This window comes from Micromesistius poutassou (genome assembly GCF_964030765.1).
Source record: "Micromesistius poutassou genome assembly, chromosome: 4".
Taxonomy (NCBI): domain Eukaryota; kingdom Metazoa; phylum Chordata; class Actinopteri; order Gadiformes; family Gadidae; genus Micromesistius; species Micromesistius poutassou.
The window spans coordinates 11,707,696-11,735,327 of NC_140274.1; the positions used below are offsets into that span (position 1 = coordinate 11,707,696).

At 44.9% G+C, this 27,632-nt stretch overlaps 2 protein-coding genes across 2 annotated transcripts; both read left to right on the forward strand.

The window, feature by feature from the left end:
• The first annotated feature begins 1,990 nt into the window (after positions 1-1,990).
• On the forward strand, positions 1,991-19,488 carry prpf8 (pre-mRNA processing factor 8). Its single transcript, XM_084466939.1, has 42 exons — positions 1,991-2,120; positions 2,837-2,956; positions 3,083-3,251; positions 3,411-3,575; positions 3,682-3,900; positions 4,043-4,255; positions 4,408-4,533; positions 4,621-4,726; positions 5,032-5,222; positions 5,674-5,793; positions 5,885-6,074; positions 6,519-6,638; positions 7,102-7,236; positions 7,350-7,479; positions 7,803-7,999; positions 8,867-9,073; positions 9,311-9,474; positions 9,622-9,748; positions 9,855-10,047; positions 10,399-10,586; positions 10,885-11,123; positions 11,452-11,598; positions 11,716-11,926; positions 12,046-12,162; positions 12,301-12,548; positions 12,926-13,105; positions 13,376-13,511; positions 13,630-13,799; positions 13,907-14,036; positions 14,150-14,457; positions 14,593-14,784; positions 15,105-15,342; positions 15,501-15,629; positions 15,756-15,869; positions 16,010-16,183; positions 16,354-16,547; positions 17,012-17,251; positions 17,393-17,534; positions 17,647-17,787; positions 17,888-18,027; positions 18,225-18,427; positions 18,890-19,488. The coding sequence occupies exons 2-42, from the start codon at positions 2,848-2,850 to the stop codon at positions 19,042-19,044; spliced, it is 7,017 nt and encodes a 2,338-aa protein (XP_084323065.1). The 5' UTR covers positions 1,991-2,120; positions 2,837-2,847; the 3' UTR covers positions 19,045-19,488.
• A 206-nt stretch (positions 19,489-19,694) lies between these two features.
• rilp (Rab interacting lysosomal protein) lies at positions 19,695-27,526 on the forward strand. Its single transcript, XM_084466795.1, has 8 exons — positions 19,695-20,454; positions 20,959-21,082; positions 21,713-21,834; positions 23,887-24,060; positions 24,720-24,874; positions 25,259-25,381; positions 25,893-25,988; positions 26,400-27,526. Exons 1-8 carry the CDS (start codon positions 20,092-20,094, stop codon positions 26,524-26,526), a joined length of 1,284 nt encoding a protein of 427 aa, XP_084322921.1. The 5' UTR covers positions 19,695-20,091; the 3' UTR covers positions 26,527-27,526.
• Positions 27,527-27,632: the final 106 nt, after the last annotated feature.

Sequence of the window (27,632 nt, forward strand, 5' to 3'; positions counted from 1 at the left end):
ATACCTGACTAATCAACACAGAAAAACAAGTTACAGTAACAAAGGTGCTAATCGTTGGAAATATAGGGGACAAAATGGACAGTGTACATTTTATCTATCAAATGTTTATTTGAACTATAGCACACTTGTAACTGTAGTTGTTTTTATTATTTTTGTGACCGTGGCCATATTGAGTTGCTCTAGTTTGTTCTTATTGTTGTAAACCAGCTGCCTTGTGTTACTCCTTGAGGGGTGATTGATTAATAGAGTAACACATGTTCATAATAATGGTAATGTGTATGGGGAAAGAATGTTACAAAATGATTTAGCTATTTGTCTTGCAATGCAATATAGCCTTCTTCCAATCAATATTTATTTTTATTTGAAAGGCTTTCCACCTGGGTGTTATTTTCACAAGGGTTAGGGTGTGTTTATTGTTTATTTGTGTTTTTGATTTGGATGTGTTAAATTCAGTTAGACTCATTGCTGCAGAGGCACATTACAATTTTCTGAAGAGCTGAGCCCAAAAAAAATGCTTCACTTACAAAATATTGATAATCTAAAATGTATTATTTGGTTAAATAAAATCATAAGAAGAGTTAACATGTGCAACATTCTGGTGTGTCTTTGTCCCTTTTAAATCAAATCCTGGAGACAGTCATTAGGCCATAGGAGAGTTCACTTATTTTCGATACTTCAGAATTCCCCATGATACGATTCGATTTGATTCGATACTCAATCATTTTTACATTATATCTATTAATATAATATCTATCACATAAATCAACCAAAAAATGTATCATTTACCTTTTATTGAGAATACAGAAACAGTATTCTATACACACTTTAGTGCTTACTGTGCAGGTCTACTATTCACTGTAAAAAAATAAATATATATATAGGCCTATATATTTTTTTTTTTTCTATACTCTTGCGGACAAATCGATGCATCGAGTCGTCGGCTGTATAATCGATACAAATCAATTAATATTTACACCCCTACTTGCAGCATTGGGCCACACACACACACACACACACACACACACACACACACACACACACACACACACACACACACACACACACACACACACACACACTGCTTGCACGAAATTAGCACCCCTCTCCTCCCCTCCCTGAATGATCAGTGGCTGCGTTTTCTGTGCGCAGCCACTGATCATTCAGGGAGGGGAGGAGTTTGGCTTCCCCGGCAGCCGAGAGACCCATGCGAGAGACGCAGAAGCAGATTCAGAAACAGAATCTTTCCGATTTTCTATTTTTTCTACTATCCAATTTTCTATCAACCTCAACACATTGGCGAAATTAAAAAAATGACTCAAAATCGTATTTCCGTATTTAGTCGACGAACAAAAACAATCTCACTAAAGTGTACGACACTTAACTGTGCCCCCACCTAACATCATTTTAGTAGGACATATAATTATTAGTATTTTTTTTTCTCGATTTAACTGCTGATAATGGAAGATGTTTTACAGTTTTCTTTTTTTTTTTTCAAAACATCCTGATAATTTTTCTTAAAAACATCTAGATTATTTTTTCTTAAAAACTTCTAATCTTCTAAGCAAAAAAAATAAATAAATAAAAATAAAAATTATATATATATATATATATATATATATATATATATATATATATATATATATATATATATATATATATATATATATATATATATATATATATATTGCACATGAAGTGATCGTATTGTATTGGACTATCCTAATGGATGTTACTCTAGACAAGAATTAAGAGGACTTTTTGTTTTTCATAATATTATTTAGGAAAATCGTGCAGCTTTATTCATGCAGCGTTGTATTTATGAACTATGAACCCTTGTTTCCGGGTTATTCATCCGGGTATTTGAGCTGTGGCGCTCGTCCCGCGTAGTCGTATCTTCCTACGTAACCCAGTCAGTCTGAGCAGCAAGTTTCGTTAGGAACGGCGTAGTTCTATTACGTGAATCCAGGTTGCGGCTGATCACGTCCATCGTGTGGCGGTGTCGTTCACCGTGCGTGCTGCCTCAAGGAAGCACAACCAGCGGAGAAGTCTACTCAGTTATACAAAAGAAATGTGGTAGTGTGCGAGATCCAGACTTTGAGGATCAAGATTTGACTCTGAAGGTAAAGTAAATGTGGATTGATTCAAACATTTCAGAAAGTTTTCTTATTTTCTCACGTGTATTGTTTAGCCGAATTGCTGCGCTAACGTTAGCATTGAGCTAGGTCGTTTTTTTAATAGCTGCAAACTAAAGTTAGAAGGTCTAAATTATTGTTGGCTGCGATGATGGGATTTTAACAACACATAAAATTTAACATTGATCAGCCACGCCAAATATGTAATGGTGTAAATTAGCAGACTTCTGGTTAGTTTGTTTCTATCATTCTGCCACTGAATGGGTCGTTAGCTTACTAGCTAGCTTTCCAGTTTACTAGCTTAGCTTCAGGAATCCATTATTGTGCGCGTGTTGACGCGAGGCCATCGGTGGAGGAAGCCCTGTTAAAACCTGTTCAAAATTAATTTAACCCGTTGAAAACACACACTAACCCTGTTAACCATACACGAATCCTTTGGAAATCGAACCCTAAAGATGATCTGCATTTGATGTTCTTATGTTAGTGGTCGTTTATGTATTGTATAACGACGTGTACGAACTAACTTAGCTGTGCTGTTATGGTGTTGTAGGTATTAACACTCTTATGTTAGTGATGTTTAGGTATTGTATTATACACTATATTCTGTTATCGTGTTGTATGTATTACGACTGCTTTGTAAATGGTGTTTATTTTTTATGTATATACTATATTTGAACTTGCTGTGCCTTGATTTGATCTTCTAGTTGTAAGGGGCATGGCGGCGGCTTTCGCTTACAGAGGGGTCCCCGGAGGCATGCCTCCAGGCGTCCCCCCTCCAGCCTCCATCCCCGACTTCATGTCTGAGGAAAAACTTCAAGAAAAAGGTCTGTACAAATTTATGCATCCACAGTTTGCATTCATATTGTGCAATTTGCAGTGGATATAAACAACACTAATGTATTCATATATGACCAAGTTTTGATTTGTCGTGCATCAAAACAATTCCACAGCTCGAAAATGGCAGCAGTTGCAGGCCAAGCGGTACTCAGAGAAGAGGAAGTTTGGCTTTGTGGATGCCCAGAAGGAGGACATGCCACCCGAGCATGTCCGCAAGATCATCAGGGACCATGGTGACATGACCAACAGGAAATTCCGCCACGACAAGAGGGTCTACCTTGGGTATGAACACTTACTTGAACCAGATGCTGTTTCAATAAACAAACAAAATGGATATTTTCCCAGGGAACTTTCTTTAATCTTATCACTGCTGCTTGCCCACATTTCCTGGCTGGGATGAATGAACATTCTGAGCTCACCTTTTGTATTTGTGCTCCGCAGGGCATTGAAGTATATGCCCCATGCCGTTCTGAAGCTGTTGGAGAACATGCCCATGCCCTGGGAACAGATCCGAGATGTGCCCGTGCTTTACCACATCACTGGAGCCATCTCCTTCGTCAATGAAATCCCCTGGGTGATTGAGCCTGTCTACATCGCACAATGGGGGTAAGAGTCGTTTAAAATGTCCCTTTATCCTACTGTTCATGTTTACGGGGAACTGTACTTTATATATCAGCATTTTTTCTAATGTTCATTTCTTCCTGCCCTGCAGAGCTATGTGGATCATGATGCGTCGTGAGAAGCGTGACCGTCGCCACTTCAAGCGCATGCGTTTCCCGCCGTTTGACGACGAGGAGCCGCCGCTGGACTACGCGGACAACATCCTGGACGTGGAGCCGCTGGAGGCCATCCAGATGGAGCTGGACCAGGAGGAGGACTCCTCCGTCGCCGACTGGTTCTACGAGCACCAGCCTCTCAAGGACGCCACAAAGTGAGGCCCGCTTCACGCTCTCATCATTACATTTCTCAGTTTGCTTGGAATTGGAGGGTTAATCTTTCTATTTTTTTTATTTTCTGCTTGTACTTCAAGTTCACACTTTGGTTTAATTGTAGCAATGCTTCACTGTCTTCAGGTTTGTGAACGGCACCACCTACCGTCGCTGGCAGTTCACCCTTCCTATGATGTCCACCCTCTACCGCCTGGCAAACCAGCTGCTAACAGACTTGGTGGATTACAACTACTTCTATCTGTTTGACCTCAAGGCCTTCTTCACTTCCAAGGCTCTCAACATGGCCATCCCCGGAGGGCCCAAGTTTGAGCCGCTGGTCAGGGACATTAACCTCCAGTAAGTACATATGGCTACCAATAGATATTGATAAAAATTAACATTATTTTTAACTATAGACTTTTTTGAAATGTTTTATTGTAGTAACAGGTTACATGTTTTGGGCTTATGCACAGAGACTCACGTTTTGTCCCTACTTGTACCTCTAACAGGGATGAGGACTGGAATGAGTTCAATGACATCAACAAGATCATCATCAGACAGCCAATCCGGACAGAGTACAAAATCGCCTTCCCCTACCTGTACAACAACCTCCCCCATCACGTCCACCTCACCTGGTAGGAAAAAACATTAACTTGCAAATTAGCTATGGACAAAACAAGATTGACGACCAGAATAACCAGAACCTTTGGCTCTTCTCTCAGGTACCACACTCCCAATGTGGTGTTCATCAAGACTGAGGACCCTGATCTGCCAGCCTTCTACTTTGATCCCCTGATCAACCCCATCTCCCACAGGCACTCTGTCAAGGTAGGCCCTCCTGCGTGTTGATGAATGCTTGGAAATCATACCAAAACAGACCCCTCTTACAAAGGCGCACTTGCATTGGTCTGCTTGCCTGTGCGTAAGAACTAGAGGAAAATTAAAATGAATGGTTATTTGATTAAATCGCTGGCTACATTCCGGTTGATTACCTAAACATTCAGACATGCGCTCAAAGTAGCATTACTTCAACATTCAGATGTGAGTTTGAAGGATCTGTTTGTGACGTTTATAATGGGGTTTTGCAAGTCTCCTGGCTGTCCTTCATGGAATCCTGTTCATGTCCTCCCCAGAGTCAAGAGCCTCTGCCTGATGACGATGAGGAGTTTGAGCTGCCCGAGTACGTGGAGCCCTTCCTCAAGGAAACTCCTCTCTACACAGACCACACCGCCAACGGCATCGCTCTGCTCTGGGCGCCGCGCCCCTTCAACCTGCGCTCTGGGCGTACCAGGCGAGCCATTGACATCCCTCTCATCAAGAACTGGTGAGAAGACAACACCTAGTGGATGAGAAAGTCGTTGTTGATGAATGCTCGGATATCATACCAAAATAGACCCCTCTTACAAAGGCGCACTTGCATTGGTCTGCTTGCCTGTGCGTAAGAACTAGAGGAAAATTTAAATGAATGGTTAGTTTATTGAACCGCCGGATATATTCCGGTTGGTTACCTAAACATTCAGACATGCCCTCAAAGTAGCATTAAGTCAACATTCAGACGTGAGTTTAAATAATCTGTTTGACGTTTTTAATGGGGTTTTGCAAGTCTCCTGGCTGTCCTCCATGGCATCCTGTTCATGTCCTCCCCAGAGTCAAGACGCTTGCCTGGTCCGCTCATGTGACATGTCCTCCAAAAGCAATGTCCTGACACCCATGTGATCTATAGATGGACATGAAATGTGTATGTGGTTTGAAGTTGTCTTTTTGTCCCCTCGCAGGTATCGTGAGCATTGCCCTGCTGGCCAGCCTGTCAAAGTGCGTGTGTCCTACCAGAAACTGCTGAAGTATTACGTGCTCAACGCTCTCAAGCAAAGGCCACCCAAGGCCCAGAAGAAGAGGTGAGCCTCTGAACACCCTGCTGATGTTCTCCATCTGTGTTCACAACACGTCTCTAACCGCTGTGTATCGCTGTGTGTTCTTTCCCCCCAGGTACCTGTTCCGTTCCTTCAAGGCCACCAAGTTCTTCCAGTCCACCAAGCTGGACTGGGTGGAGGTGGGATTGCAGGTCTGCAGACAGGGCTACAACATGCTAAATCTGCTGATCCACCGCAAGAACCTCAACTACCTGCATCTGGACTACAACTTCAACCTCAAGCCCGTCAAGACGCTCACCACAAAGGTTTGTCGGTCTCTTCAACACTCTGGGACATCCCGTCAAATGAAAGCCCTCTTACAAAGGCGCACTTGCATTGGTCTGCTTGCCTGTTCGTAAGAACTAGAGGAAAATTAAAATGAATGGTTAGTTTATTCAATCACCGGATACATTCCGGTTGGTTACCTAATCATTCAGACATGCGCTCAAAGTAACATTAAGTCTGTTCTAGTAAAGCTACAGTGAATACAATGTTATTTTGCCCAACCTTCCCCCCATATTGTGTATTGGGAGAAAAACATGGGTTATTCTTCTATTGATTTGATTGGTTGAATATTATAGCATAGAGCCGTCTGGAGATATTTTTGCTCTTTCAAAGCAATATTTTGTATGTATATCAGTAAATCTTAACATGGCACCAGGAGATCCACCGGGCGATATCACATTTGTTTCTGTCTTCTCTTCCTACAGGAGCGTAAGAAGTCCAGGTTTGGTAATGCTTTCCATCTCTGCAGAGAGGTGCTGCGTCTCAGCAAGCTGGTTGTTGACAGCCATGTTCAGTACAGACTGGGAAACGTCGACTCATTCCAGGTCAGTAACACGGTTCATTATTGCATGATTGGAATCCCCCAGGATCTGATATATTAAACAAAAATGACAACAGTGGATATTTTATGAGATCGGTAAATTGACAGTGTGGTGCGCCTGTCAATTTATAAAGGCGCACTTGCATTGGTCTGCTTGCCTGTGCTGCAAGTGCCCAATTTGTGAGATTCCTACTGGTTCAAGCCTGTGCTCCAAGTGCCCAAAATGTTGTTTAATCATTTGTGAGATTCCTACTGGTTCAAACATGAGCAAATCAATTCCCTTCCCTTCATTCTGGAAGCAATAATTGTGGTTTACCAGAGTTACTATTCTAATTACCCAATTGATTATCCTGCAGGGTCTACTCTTGTGGTCTCTTGTATGTATGTATGTATGCGTGATTAGATCATCTGTGTATTGTTAGGCTGTGTTGAAGGTTGTCTAACAGCAGTGCTATGTTCCTGTCTAGCTGTCTGACGGGATACAGTACATCTTCGCCCACGTGGGTCAGCTGACGGGCATGTACCGTTACAAGTACAAGCTGATGAGACAGATCCGCATGTGCAAGGACCTCAAGCATCTCATCTACTACCGTTTCAATACCGTAAGCCCTCCCAATAGAATGATGCTTTTTCCACCTCACAAGTCGCTAAAGAGCAAGTTCATGCTTTGTATTGTCACTGAAGGACTCAATGTCTCCCCCCCCCATCCTCCCAGGGTCCAGTGGGTAAAGGTCCAGGCTGTGGATTCTGGGCTCCTGGCTGGAGAGTCTGGCTCTTCTTCATGAGGGGCATCACCCCTCTGCTGGAGAGGTGGCTGGGCAACCTGCTGGCCAGGCAGTTTGAAGGTATCTAAACATACTTATTTACACCTAGATATGGCTAATGTACTGTCATAACCGTAGGGGATAATGCATGATATTAAAAAAATAAACATTCAGATGCATCACAATATAATTTTCTGATGCCATGCTACATTTGATTACATTAGTACATCAGTATTGTGTTGGATTTTAGTGGTTGTTTTATTAAATATATTGTTTTTCATGCCATTTATACAATTGCATGAGATTATAGAACCAGCCCCCAACCCAACTTTACACTGAAAGTGCAATCTACTCATGGGAAATACTTTGTCATAACAAGCCAATCACCCCGCCCTCTCCCGCAGGGCGTCACTCCAAGGGCGTGGCAAAGACGGTGACCAAGCAGCGTGTGGAGTCCCACTTTGACCTGGAGCTGCGTGCCGCTGTCATGCACGACATCCTGGACATGATGCCCGAGGGCATCAAGCAGAACAAGGCCAGGACCATCCTGCAGCACCTCAGCGAGTCCTGGAGGTGCTGGAAAGCCAACATCCCCTGGAAGGTGGGTCCTTGTCAGAGGAGCCAAGTGTAGCCTGAAATCGTTTTAAGTTTCTATATATATTTAACGTTCATTATACCACAGTTAAGGGGGTCACGGGGGACAACGCCCCTTAACTGTGGTATAATGACCGTATACCACAGCCTGTCGTGATCTATTGCTTTTATAAAACGGTTACGTAAATATGGCGAAATGAAAGTCATAGACACCCTCAATTTTGAAAAAGCTAGAAAGTCGGAAAAGCATTTTTTTAACGAATACAAAAAAGTAGTCCCTCCTGGCTGCTGGCAAAGTGTACGGCGGTTGCTATGCAACACACTGTAGCGTCCTTCAGAGAGAAGGCTAGAGACAGTAGCTCGGTTCGCCGGCAATTTAGCCTGTCGAGCAGTTCACTCACCGTGTGCCTATTGCTTTTCCACCCTCTCCAACATTTCCACCCTCATTTCCACCCTCTCCATCAATCAACATGTTTTTTAGGCTTCAGTGAACTATGCTATTGCTTTTATATATAAATAAACAACAGTCCAAGTTAGGCACGGAGTGATACTGAACGGGCGTCATAGCTGTGTGTATACGCTCAATATACAACAGATGGGAACCAATCAGATCGCTTGATTTAGTGTGTGTGTGTGTGTGTGTGTGTGTGTGTGTGTGTGTGTGTGTGTGTGTGTGTGTGTGTGTGTGTGTGTGTGTGTGTGTGTGTGTGTGTGTGTGTGTGTGTGTGTGTGTGTGTGATTTTTGAGATGGTATTATTAATACCATTTTAAAGGACTATAATCCCACTTGTAATTTATAAAAGCCACACAGGGCCTTTCCTCAAAGGGTTCCTCCACCTGAAAATGAAAACTGTTCCTCTTGACATGCTCCAAGGTGCCCGGCCTGCCCACACCCATCGAGAACATGATCCTCCGCTACGTCAAGGCCAAGGCTGACTGGTGGACCAACACCGCCCACTACAACAGGGAGCGAATCCGCCGCGGTGCCACTGTGGACAAGACGGTGTGCAAGAAGAACCTGGGCAGGCTGACCCGTCTCTACCTCAAGGCTGAGCAGGAAAGGCAGCACAACTACCTGAAGGTAAAGCAACTTTATGAATTGCAATACTTTTGATTTCTGCCCTTTTTAGGGTAACTGTACAGTTTACAGGGTTATATTTTGACAAATGGATCCTATTTGTCTAGAAATAGCTTAATTCTTGTAATCGTACAGCTACTTTGCTGTACCTTATGAGTGTTGGGTTTGGATCAGTGGTCAACAGTTGTGTCAACCAGATCTTCCTAGATGGGCCCACGGTAACATGTGCTCTGTCCTCAGGACGGTCCCTACATCACAGCGGAAGAGGCTGTGGCCATCTACACCACCACAGTGCATTGGCTGGAGAGTAGGCGCTTCTCCCCCATCCCCTTCCCTCCGCTGTCCTACAAACACGACACGAAGCTGCTCATCCTGGCCCTGGAACGGCTCAAGGAGGCCTACAGGTAGCACCCCTGATACGGCTCATTTCCATCACTTCTGTGTGGAGGTCTTCATTGTTATAGTCGTAATATTACTATAAATCCTCATTACAAAGTTGTTCTGTCAGCTGGAATACAAAGTTCAGATGTTTGTTTTTTTGTTTTGTGCAGTGTGAAGTCTCGTCTAAACCAGTCCCAGAGGGAGGAGCTTGGTCTCATTGAACAGGCCTACGACAACCCTCACGAAGCCCTGTCCAGGATCAAACGTCACCTGCTCACCCAGCGAGCCTTCAAGGAGGTTAGAGCCGTGAACATTGTTCAAGTCCAAACAGCTTGAAGGAAACCATACTTAGAACTTATAAGACCCATTACACTCGTCTCATTCAGCTGCCTCCCCCTCCCAGGTTGGCATTGAGTTCATGGACCTGTACAGCCACCTGGTGCCGGTGTACGACGTGGAGCCCCTGGAGAAGATCACAGACGCCTACCTCGACCAGTACCTCTGGTACGAGGCAGACAAGAGGCGGCTGTTCCCACCCTGGATCAAGCCAGCAGACACAGAGCCTCCACCACTGCTGGTGTACAAGTGGTGCCAAGGTATGGCCAAAGTGGTTTGATTGTCAAAGAGCAAATCATTGTTATTCTTGATGAATGCTTATGTTAAAGCATGGATCATCCATCTAGGAAAAACGACAGTTATGTAATTAATATGCATAGAAAGACATTAAATATTTTTCCTGTTTTGGAGCGTAGTGCTTCAGACCACAAAGTCTCCTCATGCTAAAAGATGCTGCTGTGTTGGTCAGATCTACTGTCAATAGGTTATTCTACCAGGTTATTGATCTCTAGCCTAGTTAAGACCTATCTTTTAGTTAAATTAATCAAAACGAGTGATTAGTGATGTGATGTGAAGCAGGGTTTCAGTGGGTTTCTCTGACCCCCTTCCAGGTATCAACAACCTGCAGGACGTGTGGGAGATGACTGAGGGCGAGTGCAACGTCATGCTGGAGTCTCGCTATGAGAAGATGTATGAGAAGATCGATCTGACGCTGCTCAACAGGCTGCTGCGTCTCATCGTGGACCACAACATTGCTGACTACATGACCGCCAAGAACAACGTGGTCATCAACTACAAGGTACAGGGTCTTCAGGCTGCAGGTTTAACTACACGCTTATGCATCCAATGGCGAATCAGTAGTCGCCTGTTTCATGAAACTTAGATCAATGCAGGCTTTCACCAGTGTTTTGTCTCTTGATGCAAGTGTTATTCTTGACTGTAGTAGCTGCTGGCATTGCATGGTACAACCCTTTTTTGAGGCCTGATATTGGGGGGGTGTCCCTTACTCCCTGTTTATGGCAACAACATGAGTGCAGTCTTAATTTCCCCATTTCCAGCTTATTTTAAATTTAATTTAATTTTGTTATCTCCTCCAGGACATGAATCACACCAACTCCTACGGCATCATCAGGGGGCTGCAGTTTGCCTCGTTCATCGTGCAGTACTACGGCCTGGTGATGGACCTGCTGGTGCTGGGCCTCCACCGGGCCAGCGAGATGGCCGGCCCGCCCCAGATGCCCAACGACTTCCTCAGCTTCCAGGACACGGCCACAGAGAGCGCTCACCCCATTCGCCTCTACTGCCGCTACATCGACCGCATACACATCTTCTTCAGGTGAGACGGGAACCTCCGCTTCATGTGTGATCTCATTTTAGATTCCTATTTTTTAACTAGTCTTGCCCTTCATTGAACTGTGGCAATTTCTCTTTTGCCTATTAGTAGGTTCAGTAGCTTCAACTACTGAAGCCCTCTGACTCTAGCTTCATATGTAAATAAACTTGCCATGCCCATTTATTTAATCAGTTTGCTGTTGGGCATTAAACAAAAAAATATTTAACTTGACATTCTGTACTAAAGGGGTGGGCATCGCAGGACTGGGTTAAAACAGGTTCACGCCGTTTGTCGATGCGGTTTGGATTTGACAACCGCTCTGTGTGTGCAGGTTCACAGCGGACGAGGCCAGAGATCTGATCCAGAGGTACCTGACGGAGCATCCGGACCCCAACAACGAGAACATTGTTGGCTACAACAACAAGAAGTGCTGGCCCCGTGACGCTCGCATGAGGCTGATGAAGCACGACGTCAACCTGTGAGTCCACTCCCACGCTGCGGTGTCAGACATTTGTCCTTTGGTGAACCTGTTAAGAAAATGAGTGGTGTGTAGGATAGTTTTTAAATATTTTCATTCCATCTGCTCCCCGCTCAGTGGTCGCGCTGTGTTCTGGGACATCAAGAACCGCCTGCCCCGCTCGGTGACCACGGTGCAGTGGGAGAACAGCTTTGTGTCCGTGTACAGCAAGGACAACCCCAATCTGCTCTTCAACATGTGTGGCTTCGAGTGCCGCATCCTGCCCAAATGCCGCACCAGCTATGAGGAGTTCACACACAAAGATGGAGTCTGGAATCTTCAGAATGAGGTTGGTAGTTAAAGGCTCACCAATCCATCCTAATGACTTTAGGATGACTTTACTTAGGAATTTTTCCTCTCGGTACACACTTTCTGAGTCCTCATCAACGTATCGATCCCCCTGTGCAGGTGACCAAAGAGAGAACGGCACAGTGTTTCCTGCGTGTGGACGATGAGTCCATGCAGCGCTTCCACAACAGAGTCCGCCAGATCCTCATGGCCTCTGGGTCCACCACATTCACCAAGGTGAGGACATTTTAAACCAGCTGACACCAGGGATCTCTTCATTGTACAGCTGCTGTTTCCCAGTGAAAGGATTGCTTTGAGTTTGTAATAGGATCATGGTGACTTACAAAGCCGTAACCACCTTTACTATCCCTCCAGATTGTGAACAAGTGGAACACAGCTCTGATCGGTCTGATGACGTACTTCCGCGAGGCGGTGGTCAACACCCAGGAGCTGCTGGACCTGCTGGTCAAGTGCGAGAACAAGATTCAGACCCGTATCAAGATTGGCCTCAACTCCAAGATGCCCAGTCGTTTCCCCCCTGTGGTCTTCTACACCCCCAAAGAGCTGGGCGGCCTGGGCATGTTGTCCATGGGCCATGTGCTCATCCCTCAGTCAGATCTGCGGTAAGCTGAGACCTAGATCTATTGGTGGACTGATCGATTTTTTTTTTGCTTTCCAAAGGCAGAAAATAATTAAAATATTCTGCTGGTTTCATGCATTAATTTTTTTTATCTGATCTCATAGTTAACCTTGTATCTAACTGAAACTAGATCTGCACACTCTTAAAACCTAGCACTGGTCTGTGTGTTTGGGTGTCAGAAGTGTGCCACAGTAAGCAGGCTAGGTTTCGCTGACAACCAGGAGGGCTGCTGCCGAGTGACTGGTCGTTTGATAGTGACCTGAGCCACACCAAATAAGTGTGACGTGTAACTACATCTATGTGTCTGTGTGAAATAAAGCTCCATTCTTACGGTGTTGCTTGCCGTCCCTTCCCCACTAGGTGGTCCAAGCAGACGGACGTGGGCATCACTCACTTCCGCTCTGGAATGAGCCACGAGGAAGACCAGCTGATCCCTAACTTGTACCGCTACATCCAGCCCTGGGAGAGTGAGTTTATCGACTCCCAGAGAGTGTGGGCAGAGTACGCCCTCAAGAGACAGGAGGCTATCGCCCAGAACAGGTAACCCCTCTGACAAGAAGATTCCTATTCAGACCCTCAGTTCAAACGTGACCTTATATAAGCTCAGTTGACTTGGGCCGTGTTTGGTTATAGTCAATATAGTATTTAGTATGCTTTTCAATATATTTTTGTTGAAACAAATGTTTATTGCTCAAATACTTGCAGTGCGGTTCATTGTTTTCAATCGTTACACCGCTTGAGCATTTAAAGCATCTAATTGAAAAGGCTGATTCTATGAAGCCTAATAGTTCTTTGTCTCTTGTGTCTCAGGCGTCTGACCCTGGAGGACTTGGAGGACTCCTGGGACAGAGGCATCCCCCGCATCAACACTCTGTTCCAGAAGGACAGGCACACGCTGGCCTACGACAAGGGCTGGAGGGTCAGGACTGACTTCAAACAGTATCAGGTAAGATGCACCGTACACATGCATCGAAGTTTGCCTATTGACTATTCCTTAAATAGAAGTAGACCCATTTTTCGTGCCCTTGACTTCTGCTAACGCTTGTTTCTTTGTGTGCCTGCAGGTGCTGAAGCAGAACCCCTTCTGGTGGACCCATCAGAGGCACGACGGCAAGCTGTGGAACTTGAACAACTACCGTACCGACATGATCCAGGCTCTGGGCGGCGTGGAGGGAATCCTGGAGCACACCCTGTTCAAAGGCACTTACTTCCCTACCTGGGAAGGTCTCTTCTGGTGAGAACAGCCTCAGGCCAACACATGCACATTATTCTATTAAGGAACAGTACTTGGTCAGTGCTGGTGAGCATCTGGTTGTAACAGCGCCTCGTGTTGGGTTTCAGGGAGAAGGCCAGCGGTTTTGAGGAGTCCATGAAATGGAAGAAGCTAACCAACGCCCAGAGATCTGGTCTCAACCAGATCCCCAACCGTCGCTTCACACTCTGGTGGTCGCCCACCATCAACAGAGCCAACGTAAGGATAACTAGTGTTGGACATGTCTGTGGGATAAACCTCTACAGAGGCAGGTTAAAGGATAAAGCATTGGTCCGGCCGTTGAACCGTCTCCTTGTGTTCCTCTCCCCCAGGTGTACGTGGGCTTCCAGGTGCAGCTTGACCTGACCGGCATCTTCATGCACGGCAAGATCCCCACGCTGAAGATCTCCCTCATTCAGATCTTCAGGGCTCACTTGTGGCAGAAGATCCACGAGAGTGTCGTCATGGATCTCTGCCAGGTGTTTGACCAGGAGCTGGACGCTCTGGAGATCGAGACGGTGCAGAAGGAAACCATCCATCCCAGGAAGTCGTACAAGATGAACTCCTCCTGCGCAGACATCCTCCTCTTCGCCTCCTACAAGTGGAACGTCTCCAGGCCCTCACTGCTCGCAGACTCAAAGTACGGCTTCATCGTAATCACCATCATCATGCTTTTTTATAAAAAGAGTTCCTGCTATCGGCTTGGATAAGTGCCAAAGAGAATCTACAGCCCTCCTTAATGTCATTGTATTAATGTCTGTTTGTCTTCCTTCAGGGACGTGATGGACAGCACCACCACTCAGAAGTACTGGATCGACATTCAGCTGCGCTGGGGAGACTACGACTCCCATGACATTGAGCGCTACGCCAGGGCCAAGTTCCTGGACTACACCACAGACAACATGAGTATCTACCCCTCTCCCACCGGGGTGCTCATTGCCCTTGACCTGGCCTACAACCTCCACAGGTGGGTGCTCTGACTAGCATGGATGCATGTCAAGTTTATTTTTAGAGCCCTTTAAAACAACAGTTGACCAAAGTGCTGTACAAATCAACTATCTAGTTATAAAAACACAAATTCTAGAGGAGACTGTTTTGGGGACTTTCACAATGGGACTTTAACTGGGTCATGTTGATTTATGGGAAGCAGGACAAAGTAAAAACATCTCAATGTTGCAAAAGATGCAATGGTTATGTAAAAATATTGTAGCACATTAGTATATGTTTGCTTAAAGAGACATTTTTCTCCAAACGCGAACCCTAACACGTGTTTCCTCACCTCTGCAGCGCGTATGGTAACTGGTTCCCCGGAGGCAAGCCTCTGATCCAGCAGGCCATGGCCAAGATCATGAAGGCCAACCCCGCTCTGTATGTGCTGAGGGAGCGCATCCGCAAAGGTCTGCAGCTGTACTCCTCAGAGCCCACCGAGCCCTACCTCTCCTCGCAGAACTACGGAGAGCTCTTCTCCAACCAGATCATCTGGTTCGTAGATGACACCAACGTCTACCGTGTCACCATCCACAAGGTGAGCTTGTCCTCTCGGCCACCATCCATTTCAAGGGCTTCTTGAATTCTAGAGCCAAAGAGCTATTTGGAGGCTTCTTTAAGGATAGGCCAATCGCAAGCACAATGAAGTGCTGCCAGTGTGTCCGTCATCATGTATTCTTCATGCGTCTGTTTCAGACCTTTGAGGGTAACTTGACCACAAAGCCCATCAATGGAGCCATCTTCATCTTCAACCCCAGGACTGGCCAGCTCTTCCTCAAGATCATTCACACGTCTGTGTGGGCCGGCCAGAAACGTCTTGGACAGGTAGAGCCCTACTCCTGAGCAACATTAGAAGTACACCTTTTGTATCATTCCAGTCATTCGTTGTGCACGGATTGATTACTGATTCATTTTAACTTGCGTGTTTCTATTCCTCCTGTGCCCCTGTAGCTGGCTAAATGGAAGACTGCTGAGGAAGTTGCTGCCCTGATTCGCTCCCTCCCTGTGGAGGAGCAGCCCAAGCAGATCATCGTGACCAGGAAGGGCATGTTGGACCCTCTTGAGGTGAGCTATAAAGCATGCTTTACCATGTCTTCATAATACAGAAAACTGTATTTTGTGCATTTGCTGCGTTCAATCTTACGGTACAACAGCTTACATCCAAACTTTTTCTAATGCCTTATTTTTTTGTCCTCCCCATGCAGGTCCACTTGCTTGATTTCCCCAACATCGTCATCAAAGGCTCTGAGCTCCAGCTCCCCTTCCAGGCCTGTCTAAAGGTGGAGAAATTCGGAGATCTGATCCTGAAGGCCACCGAGCCCCAGATGGTTCTGTTCAACCTCTACGACGACTGGCTGAAGACCATCTCTTCCTACACAGTCAGTAGCACTCCTACGCTTTAGGCATTGATTGAAGTTTTACTGTTAATATAATCTGGGAAGAACTGGTTGCCCAGTTAACTACTCTGAGCGAGAGTGTACAGATGGGAACATATTGACTCATCCTCTTTGTGTAACTAGTGTTTCTTGTGTGTTGTGTGTGTCTGTAGGCCTTCTCTCGTCTCATCCTGATCCTGAGGGCGCTCCATGTCAACAACGACAGGGCCAAGGTGATCCTGAAACCAGACAAGACCACCATCACAGAGCCCCACCACATCTGGCCAACCCTCACTGATGAGGAATGGATCAAGGTGGAGGTGCAGCTCAAAGATCTGATCCTGGCTGACTACGGAAAGAAGAACAAGTGAGTGGTCTAATGCATGCATGCTTGTATGGATGGATGGATATCCTGTTGCCGCATCATTTGCTGTATTTGTCTCCACACTTAAAGGGCTCCATGGCTGATATTATGAAATGGTCTCACGTTAATTGTCAGACTTACCTGGGCAGTTTCTCAACTGCAAGAACTTGGTGAACTAGCTCTCTGTTTGAACACGTTGAAGTGTAAACAATAAACATGGGTGTTAAGCCCTGTGGGTTTTCTACCAGTTTCTGCCAGTCCTGCACAAATGGTAAACATCTCAAATGAAGAAGACCAAATCAGCTTGAATCAATTAACAATTATCTTGTCATGCCATGAGCTCACACTGTAAAGTGTGTTCATATCGTAAAACGACGTAATCCCTGTGAATCTCTCTTGAAATACTTTGATGGCGTAGCTGGATCTTTGGTTTCTTTACTAACGCCGCCCGTCCTGCTCCTCCCCAGCGTCAACGTGGCCTCCCTCACCCAGTCTGAGATCAGAGACATCATCCTGGGCATGGAGATATCCGCTCCCTCCCAGCAGCGCCAGCAGATCGCTGAGATCGAGAAGCAGACCAAGGAGCAGTCCCAGCTCACCGCCACCCAGACCCGCACCGTCAACAAGCACGGCGACGAGATCATCACCTCCACCACCTCCAACTACGAGACGCAGACCTTCTCCTCCAAGACCGAATGGAGGGTCAGGTAAGCTGGCTAATTGCCTTATCAAGCTTTTTATTGTGTATATATTCATTTGATAATGGCAATAAAAAAAGTATTTTGATAGGCTTACATTGAATGCATTTAAGCTGACAATCTTTATTGTGTCCATTCCCCAAACCTCAGGGCTATATCTGCTGCCAACCTCCATCTGAGGACAAACCACATCTACGTTTCTTCAGATGACATCAAGGAGACGGGCTACACCTACATCCTGCCCAAGAACGTCCTGAAGAAGTTCATCTGCATCTCTGACCTACGAGCACAGGTAAACATCGCTGCCTTGCGATTGGCCCACGACAGTCATAATTAGAGAATCCACTTGGCCTCTGTTGCTTTGGTGATGCAAAGTTTTCTTTTTGTATGGTGTGTCCTGACAGATCGCTGGCTACCTCTATGGCACCAGTCCCCCAGACAACCCCCAGGTGAAGGAGATCCGCTGCATCGTAATGGTGCCCCAGTGGGGGACTCACCAGACGGTCCACTTGCCCAACCAGCTCCCAGGACACGAGTACCTCAAGGTAAAGACTTTCTCCTTCAGCGTCTCCATCATTTGGACCCAAATGATGGCTTGTTGCACTTAAAACGGCTCCTCAACGCTCCCCTCTTTCCACCCAACAGGAGATGGAACCTCTTGGCTGGATCCACACCCAGCCCAACGAATCGCCGCAGCTGTCCCCCCAGGACGTCACTACCCATGCCAAGGTCATGGCTGACAACCCTTCCTGGGACGGAGAGAAAACCATCATCATCACCTGCAGGTAGGAGCCCACCGCCATATTAGAGAAAACAAAGTGTGACCTAGGAGGAAAAAAGTTTATTGCCCAAGGTTGGGGAAAACCTTCTAGATTTCAACATGGGGACATCTGCAACATTAAACTTTAAACGTGAATGTTACGCTGCTGTGGCCACAGGTTATGGTATGAATGCTTATGGTTTTTATCTTATGTTCCATCAGCTTCACCCCTGGCTCGTGCACACTGACCGCCTACAAGCTGACGCCCAGCGGATACGAGTGGGGCCGACAGAACACAGACAAGGGCAACAACCCCAAGGGCTACCTGCCGTCCCACTACGAGAGGGTCCAGATGCTGCTCTCTGACCGCTTCCTGGGCTTCTTCATGGTTCCCGGCCAGGTCTCGTGGAATTACAACTTCATGGGTGAGCCACAGAGACATTATTTTTGTAATTCTCTTGGTAAAACGTTATCAAAATGCTGCCTGATGTGCACCTATCCCCTGCTTTACTGTGATCATGAAAAAGTCAACGGTCAAGCCCAATTAGGTTGTTCAATTTTGTTCAGTATTATTTTGTTTGAATCTGTTTAAATGGATTCATTGTTTCACTGAATGATCAATGTAATATTATTTCAACTCTACTGATCCTGCTACACAGGCAACTACTGTTTCACTTGATCTTTTAGATCCATTCAACGATCAAGACTTAAGTAAACCTCCATTATTTTAACCATGATGATCAGACTTTTATCATGTCATGATTTCAGCAGACAGGGCATCCAAATAATTGCTAGTGGCCATGTAGATGTCCCTACCATGCCAGGCATGTGTATAAGCTAAACGGTGATGCTGGTCCCTGGTTGATCCAACCTTCCCTTGCCTGCAGGTGTGCGCCACGACCCCAACATGAAGTACGACCTGCAGCTGTCCAACCCCAAGGAGTTCTACCACGAGGTGCACCGGCCCTCTCACTTCCTCAACTTTGCCTCGCTGCAGGAGGGTGAGATCTACAACGCGGACCGCGAAGACGTGTACGGCTGAGTGAGACAGCGGCCTGCCAGCCTGTTCTCAAAGCTCTTTGTAGATACTTCTGCGGGTGGTGTTTAGTGCCAGTCCCTGTGCAGGTGGTGTCGTGTTTCTTCTGGCGGTGAAATGGCCAACCCTGGACATTGAAAGAATCCTGTATACATTTTTTTTGATGTTTTCTATTCTTATTGCTAGTCCCACCAATCCCCAAGCTTTTCCTCAAACTGGTTTTCAGAAAGAAGTTTTGAATTGTCTGTTATTTGTCATCTCTGCATATGTGCATTTATTTGTAGTATTATCGTTTAGTACTCACGTGTGAATTTAATGTCTTGAAATTTTGAATTGTAATTGCGAAATCATTTTTTATACAAACGACTGTACCAAACGCCATCTGACTACGTTATACTGTACGTTGTGTGACGTTGTAGTTGGGGTTAAATAAAGAAACGATTTTACTAAGTTGTGGTTTGTGTGTGTGGTATTCGGTGCTTTGGTTTGCATTTGGGAGGAAAAGGTAAGTACCCATAAGTCCATTGCGAAATGCAACGGTTGAAATGGCTTGATAACTTCCGAGAGGCGTGTCTTAACAAATGTAATACTTTGATGCACTCAAATACGTTGGGCGATCTTTCTCTTATTGGTCAGGCGAGGAGAATGATTCAACACGCAGGAACAAGCGCTACAGTACACTTCATAGTCTGCTATGGTCACTACTGTACTGAATAGTCTCTGGGGCCTTACTGCTTAAAAATACAGTACTGAGTACAGTCTGTGGGATTACTGCTACTGAACTACTCGGAACAGGGGAGTTAAATTCATGCTACATGCGTGTGTATATATAGTACTGTGTACAGTCGCTGGGGGTTGAGTAACTGCTTCATGTGTACAGTGCTTGCTTGGTACAGTTTGCTATGCTCCAGTAGGCACGTGGGACGGAAGAGGTCAAGTCTCGCCTCGTTCGGCGGCTGTTTACAGACCAACGGGTGCCTAAAATGATGTCGGGGCGCTCGCTCGCGTAGCTGGGGAAACACTACAAACATCACGGACTTTAATCGCACAGAAATGGAGAGCGTGGAAACCCTCGAAGCAGAAGTCGACAACAAGACCACCACGGATGTTTTCCAGAGGTCCTGCTCGGTGCTCACCGTGGACGACGTGTACGATATAGCCAAGCTGATCGGCTCCGAGGTGGAGCAACTCATCGACAACTTCGGTAAAGAGAGCGTCGTGGGGCTGGTGCCCAAAACAGTCAAAGTCCTCGAGCTGCTGGAGAGCTTCGCTTCACGCAACCAAGCGTGGAAGCTGAAGGAAGAAGAGCTGAAGAAAGAAGAGCTGCTGAAGGCGTTTGAGACGCTGCAGCTCCAGCAGCAAAAGAAACGCACCGCCAAGGACACCGAGGTCGGAAAGCACAATAATGAACTACGGGTAAGCTGCATCGTAGCTTTGTAACCCCATTGCTTGGTTGGGAATAAGCACAGACGCAGCCAGACCCCCATGGGATGATTGGTGTATGTCAAAAGGGGCCATGTTTCAGTGTGTTTACTGCCCTCAGATCAGACTGGTACACGGCAGAATCATCTAACAAGTGAGTTGGGGATGTTATTACTTGTTGTTCTTACCGCTACTGAAAGAAGTATTTGTTTTTATAACCGACTCAGGGCTTTATGCTACAACACACCTAAACATGGTGTCTACTTGCGTCATGCACAGGTAGACTCACTTCCGTTAAGCCCGTGTACAGGAAGACGCTTAAACCCACTTCCGTTGACTTTCTACGTCATTTAGCGAGAGTCTTTTGGTTTGGGTGATCAAAGTCATGGTCAAACCTCGGCTACGTCTGCTGCTATACTGTGACATTATGTATTCAGTGGAAAGTACTAGACACTAACATGTACAGACCAACAGCTATTATGACCTTTTTATGAGCAGGAGTGGCAGCAGAAGGATGACCAATGGAGGAGGAGGTGTGAGGAGCTCCAGGCCCAGGTGCAGCTGCTCCAGGAGGACAAGCAGGACCTGGAGAGCAGACTGAAGGGCAGCCATGCTCAGGAGGGTGAGGCAGGGGGGATAGACTGATGGATGAGTTATACGCTCGACAATAACATAATATGAGAAATATAGTGATTGATTGGTGTCAACAACAGCATACCGTTGTTATGTATACACACAGTCCGTCGGTCTATACATTTGTTCATAACTATATCATAATACAAAACTATTTTTGTATTTTTTTTTTTGCAAATGAATGCTGTTTTTTTTTGCATTTGCCTGATAATCTACAGCCATGCAACATGGATAAGTCTTATTCTTCTGAGAGGCAATTCCATGCCTTGTGCTTATGCTGCAGCTCTGTAGGAAAGGTTCTTTGCCATCTTTTGAGGACATGTGATTGGCTAATACCGCATTAACTTGATTGTTGCTATTTCTATGAAGGGAACGTCATTGTTACCCCTTGTCCAGAAAATAACTTCTTCTTTCCCCCCCCCCCCTGTGGACACAATGTTTAAGAAGCGATGAATGCAGGAGAAGTCATATAGCACAGGTTTAGGGTGGCATGTTTCTTTTCAACACCTCCTTCATGATTGTCCATGAGCAGCAACAGGACGTTCTTAATGTGTGTGTGTGTGTGTGTGTGTGTGTGTGTGTGTGTGTGTGTGTGTGTGTGTGTGTGTGTGTGTGTTAGATCGTGCCCAGCGCCAGGAGAGAGAGGTCATGCTGAAGCTGAAGAGCGTGGTGGACAAGCAGAGGGATGAGTTAAGAGCCAAAGTCCAGGAGATTGCCACCATCTCCAACGAGGTGGAGGCAGTAAGTAGACACACAGTTAAACACATGCATGTATGAATGCACAGACCCGGATAAATACATATTGAAATTGTACACGTGTTTATGTCCCAGCTGAAAAATACAAGGTTCAATTCCATGTTGAACCTTCCAACATTCAGATGTTAGCCATTAACTGCCTTTAAACTGGGATTGAACATCTTCAATTGGCAGCAATCAATAATGTAATTAATTACCTGGAAAGACATTTTAACAAGGGACAATGCTACACGCCACCTAGGTGACTTATTTTGGGGTCGTTCAGACAAAGGACGCAGAGTGATAAAAACTAACTTGGCCAGGTGAGGCAGGAAGAGTAAGCATGATCGTCATTCAACTTTTACTTAAATGATCATTCAGGAAATAATTTAAATCAAGCAAATTTGACATGACCATTTCGGCTGGAAAGAATACATTGTGGTATTCTCTCTTCTGCCATTTCATTGGCTAATCTGATTATGGTATTTTGTTAATAGAGGTAAATAGATCATAGCTTTATATCCCAGAAAGACTTTTATACAATATTCAGTGTAAAATGTTATTTGTCTTTGGTAATCCAATATATTTTCAGCCTTGTTAATCAGCCACATACTGAATGAGCCAAGTATGACTCTAGAAGCATAGGTTCCTGACCTCTGCTCTTTATCTGAACTCCCTATAAATTGCTTTGGATAGAAGCATCTGATAGTGAAAGTATAGTGAAAACAAAATCTCTGTTATCAGTTTCTCCTCCCATGCTGATCACGTAGCAGGTCACCGATGACACACTGCACCAGTGACATTTGATTGCACTTGGAGTTTGTTTGGACATGTTGTTTTCCTACAGCCAGAAGTCTTGCCTGTCTTGGTACATGCACACTACTGTGCCCTGGGACAAGCTGTGATGAAACCCCATAAACTTAAGGCTGTTCCCATGGACACAGAAAGGCTGCGTAGGCTTTCCCTTTTAGTTATTTATTATACCTAGACAAGCAGCAGCGTTTTTTTGGTCTTTTTCTCACTATTGATTGGAGAGCTTGGGGTAACTTATCTTCAAGAATGTATCAACAACTAGGGTTGTCAATGTTTGACCTTAACTGGTTTCTGACACAATTTATTTGTCTTGTTCCAAAGTCCAGGTGGTGGAGTTTATGCACAGCGTTAAACAAACCCTTTATGACCACAAGTTCAGTTATTGTTCTGTCACGTTCCCACATTCTGTCACATTCCCGCAATGTATTGTTGTTGAATGGATTGAAAGAATTCCAGACATTTTCTTGTGAAGAATGCCTTTGTTAGAGTGATGATGTATGTTAATGAAACTATGACGATGCACTGCCAGCATTATTGTTTAGTTGTTGTAATTTCTTCTCTAACTGGAAGGTTTCTATTTTCCTTTAATTTGTTTCATTATGGATTCAAGGGGATTCAAATCCCCTTGTAAACTTCTCTTTTCTCTGTGGACCAAATTCTTACGATTGTTTATCTCTTGCACTTCAACAGCTAGGCTAGTGGTTTCTGATGCTGATGCCTAGAAAGTTTCCCCATCTCACAGGAATAAATGTTCTTGTCTTGAATTTATCTTCCCTCCCTCCTACTGCTTTCACAGTCTTTACCCGTGTCTGAATCCCCTAAATTCATTCCACCCCACTCCACCATGACCAATACTAAGAGTTAGACATGTGACCAGTGGTAGTGACTAGAAGGTGCATAGTTTTCATGGATTCATACTGGTGGGAAAGTGGAGCTCAGTGGGGAAGCTAAATGCAGAAGTAGTTGACCGGCGGTTGTTCACTGTTGACAATGTCATTATAGAAATATCCATACAAGCATGAATCGCTTCACCCATCCCCAGAAAAAGGAACAAACCAATTTAGTAAATTTAAAATAAGGAGACATATTTGCCATAATCACCAGATAAATAGATATAAACAGTCCGTGGCCCCTGATTGGACAAGGAAATAACCAATGACGTCAATATATTTTTATGCATATATATTTGCATGCATGTATATATATACTGTATATATGTAAGTGTGTGTGTGTGTGTGTGTGTAGCTGCAGGAGCAGCTGGAGCGCTTCATGAAGATGAACAGCGAGCTGCGCCACCGGCAGTGCGTGCTGCAGGCCCAGCTGAGCAGCACCACGGCCCGCAAGACGGACATGGAGGCCGACCTGCGGGAGAAACACAAGCAGATAGAGCACATCCAGACACTGCTGGACCAGGCCAAGGTGTGTGTGTGTGTGTGTGTGTGTGTGTGTGTGTGTGTGTGTGTGTGTGTGTGTGTGTGTGTGTGTGTGTGTGTGTGTGTGTGTGTGTGTGTGTGTGTGTGTGTGTGTGTGTGTGTGTGTGTGTGTGTGTGTGTTGGGAGCCCTGAGATTGGGTGGAGGCACACACGTCTGTCTTGTTTCATTTCCTGCTCAGTCCGACACAGCTAATCTCCGAGTGGGAGTCTGTGTTTTCAGCTTGTCCAGCCATAAAACAACTACAACTGAACTATTTCTGAAAACCTTTGGCCCAATGGATGCTAGCATCTTAAACAATACAAGTCTACAATGTTTTAAATGGGGGCAGTTAGCTCATGCCTTTTTATAAAGATGACCCTAGCATTTAAACACTAGATAACCATGGCAATAAACCAAGGCCTCAAACAGCTTTGTTATTACCAGGTCACACAATAGGTTTGATATGGCCTCGTTTCGATCCTCACTATTCACATTCAAGACAGCAGTCCACATTGACCAGTCCCTAATGGACCATGAGAGAACAGTAAGAGCCATCCCAGTGTTCCTCACCCTCGTCTGATACACCAAAGCGGGGCACTGGATGCTTGTGACAGTATGTCGACCCCAGCGGGATGACCTGACGGCTGTCGTTCTCCCCCCATCAGTCTAGCCCCCGGAAGGTGTCGGTGGGGCAGCCAGAGTCGCTGGGGGCAGACCAGCCCTGCTTCACCAAGAAGGAGGTGCGGGACATTCTGTTTGAGAGGAACGAGCTGAAGGCCAACCTGTTCCTGGTCCAGGAGGAGCTCAAGTACTACCAGAGGTGAGACCGTGTCTCTGGGCGTCACCGCGGCCCGACACAACTGTGGAAGAGGGCAGATGGAACACGGCCGTACTGTAGTTGAATTTAGAAGTGTTTAGAGTGCAGTACACTGCTCACTGTGTTATTATCATTTCTATATCATGATACACGTTTGTTATACATATTGTTATGACCGGTTCAAAGACTTTGCATGCTCCACTCCTGCTACTTACTGTCAAACCTATGGTGGGGGATGTTTCTAATTAGTGTTTACTTTCCCTCCTCCAATAAACAAACCAACAGCAGCAGGCAGAGAAATGGGCAATACTGTATAACTATGTCATTTTTAAACGTGTGTGTGTGTGTGTGTGTGTGTGTGTGTGTGTGTGTGTGTGTGTGTGTCAGGGAGATCCTGAATGACGAGAGGTTCCCGAGCTTTGTCGTCGATGCGCTCCACGCCACCATCAGCAAGCAGAGGACACTCATCAAGGCCAAGATGCTGGGCATTCCTGTGGACCAAGTCAACAGGTCTCCTTCTGTCACACGCACACGCACACGCACACGCACACACACACGCACACACCGTCCATTGATTGTGAAATGCATAACTTGGGGCCAATAAGTGCTGAGTCTAGGTCCCAAATCTGACCTAGTTAATTTTAATCTTTTAATCCAATTTGTTCAGGGCATAGTACAATAAAGACACACATTGCCAAATGCATCCCCCACACTGGTCAACAGTTGGCCGTGTGACCACTTGGGTTCTTAACTGTGTGACAATAATATAATATAATCAATATATTGAGACATTTTGTTTTTTATTTGACACTTTTTTAACTTGTATTTATGTTAATAGGATATTATATTGCCAAACCATATAATGCTTTCCACCATGTATGGTTTGTTATTTTTACATGTGATGACACAAATACACAGGACCAGAACAACTGCCTACTGTCTACTCTGTTCGCAGTGATGAGGAAGAGAAGGCCCCTTGAAATGACAACACTTTCTGTCTTTGTGTCTACTCTGTTCGCAGTGATGAGGAAGAGAAGGCCCCTTGGAATGGGAGGACTGAGACAGACGAGACCGACGGCCCTGAAGAAAAACCTGCTGAATCTCGCATTCGGAGCCTGTGAGTACAACGACCTCCACCTTCCTCCACCTTCCTCTCTCCGACCTCCGAGGTGTAGAGACTGCATTTACACTCAAATCTGAGATTTAGTATTTTGGGTAGCAAGCAACCGAGATTATTATTAGTTGAATATTAATGAAAGAAAATCAGATTAAAACAACAAAAATATCCAGAAAATAGATAGACACAAACAGTATGTAAATGAATCATTATAAAATCATTATAGCTGAGACAGCTGAGGTTGATTTAGACAGTTACATTGTTTAACCTTTTGCATTTGTCACACACACAAACACACACACGTACACACACCTTGGTAGGAAGACAAATAGATACAGATAAATAGATAAATAAAGAAGGTGATATGAGCCCAGGCAGGCCCCTGACCTCAGTCCTGTTGTATGGCCACAGCTTTGGTTTCCTGACACGTTCCGGCAGCAACCGAAGCCCCACCCACATGAGTAGCTCCGCCTCCACCTGGGAGATTCTCTGTGACACGGAGGCCTGTGACGACGCAGAGCTTGAGCCGCGCTGCTGAGAAGAGAGAGAGGTCTGGGGGTATGGACCCACACTGACCATATAGCGTTGGTTTGTTTTGATCTGGAATAGGACTGGCATGTATTATCCTTCTTGCAGCTCTTTCTCTGTCTGTCATAGATGCCTTGATCCAGAATATGGCCAGTTTTACTGGTTAGCAAGTATTACTGATTGGTACCAAGATGTCAGGTTTAGGTTATTTTAAAATGATACTGTGAGAGTGGAATGTTATTTCCATTTTGTTAAAAAGCTCACACGTGTAGAGAAATCTCCAAGATGACATTATTTTAATATGGATTTTTGGAAATTTGGATTTTATTTGATATATTTTAAAGAGGGACATATACATATATATATATATTTAAAATATATATTAGTTTTGTTAGCATTACCAGAACATTATTCTATCCTGTGGCACAAGTGTTGCATTAACTTTTAATTGTCTTTAAAATCATGTGCAACTATTTGTTTAAGTTCTATTACCTTTTCAAACCAAAGATCTTACAAATATGTATTTTTTCAATTAATCTTTATCATAGGAGGAAAAGCTATGCTTATTGTCTCTACCAGAGGGCATTGTGTCATGATTAACCTGATTTCATCACACATTTAAATTGCTATATTATTTTTCAGACACCATTCTTTGTTTATTCTGTGTCTATCGGTTCTTCACAAATACCAAATATAGCGCTTTGATGTCAAAAATGAAATTGTTATCCAAGCCAGTGTTTCATGTATATGTGAATATAATGTACTTCCCTCTATATTTTGGATCCTTTTGCCTACAATGTGCAAATACGATGGATTTCATTGTATTTCTCTTATTGACACCATGATTGACAGAGGAGAAAGTGAGACAATCAAGTTCATCAGTGTTTAGAATGAGTGTTTTAAACAAGCCATATATTCCAGATCAGATATATTTTTGTAAGCTGAATGTTATTATAAACATGTGGTTATGATGGATTCTTCCCTCAATAAACTCTTGTGGTATCTGCTATTTTTAAAAAGGTTTCCCTGTCTTATTGGTTTTTATGCAGTCAAGAGTAACATCACATTCTCTTAAATAGACTGCACGCACAGCACAGACACAGTTCTCCATTCTAC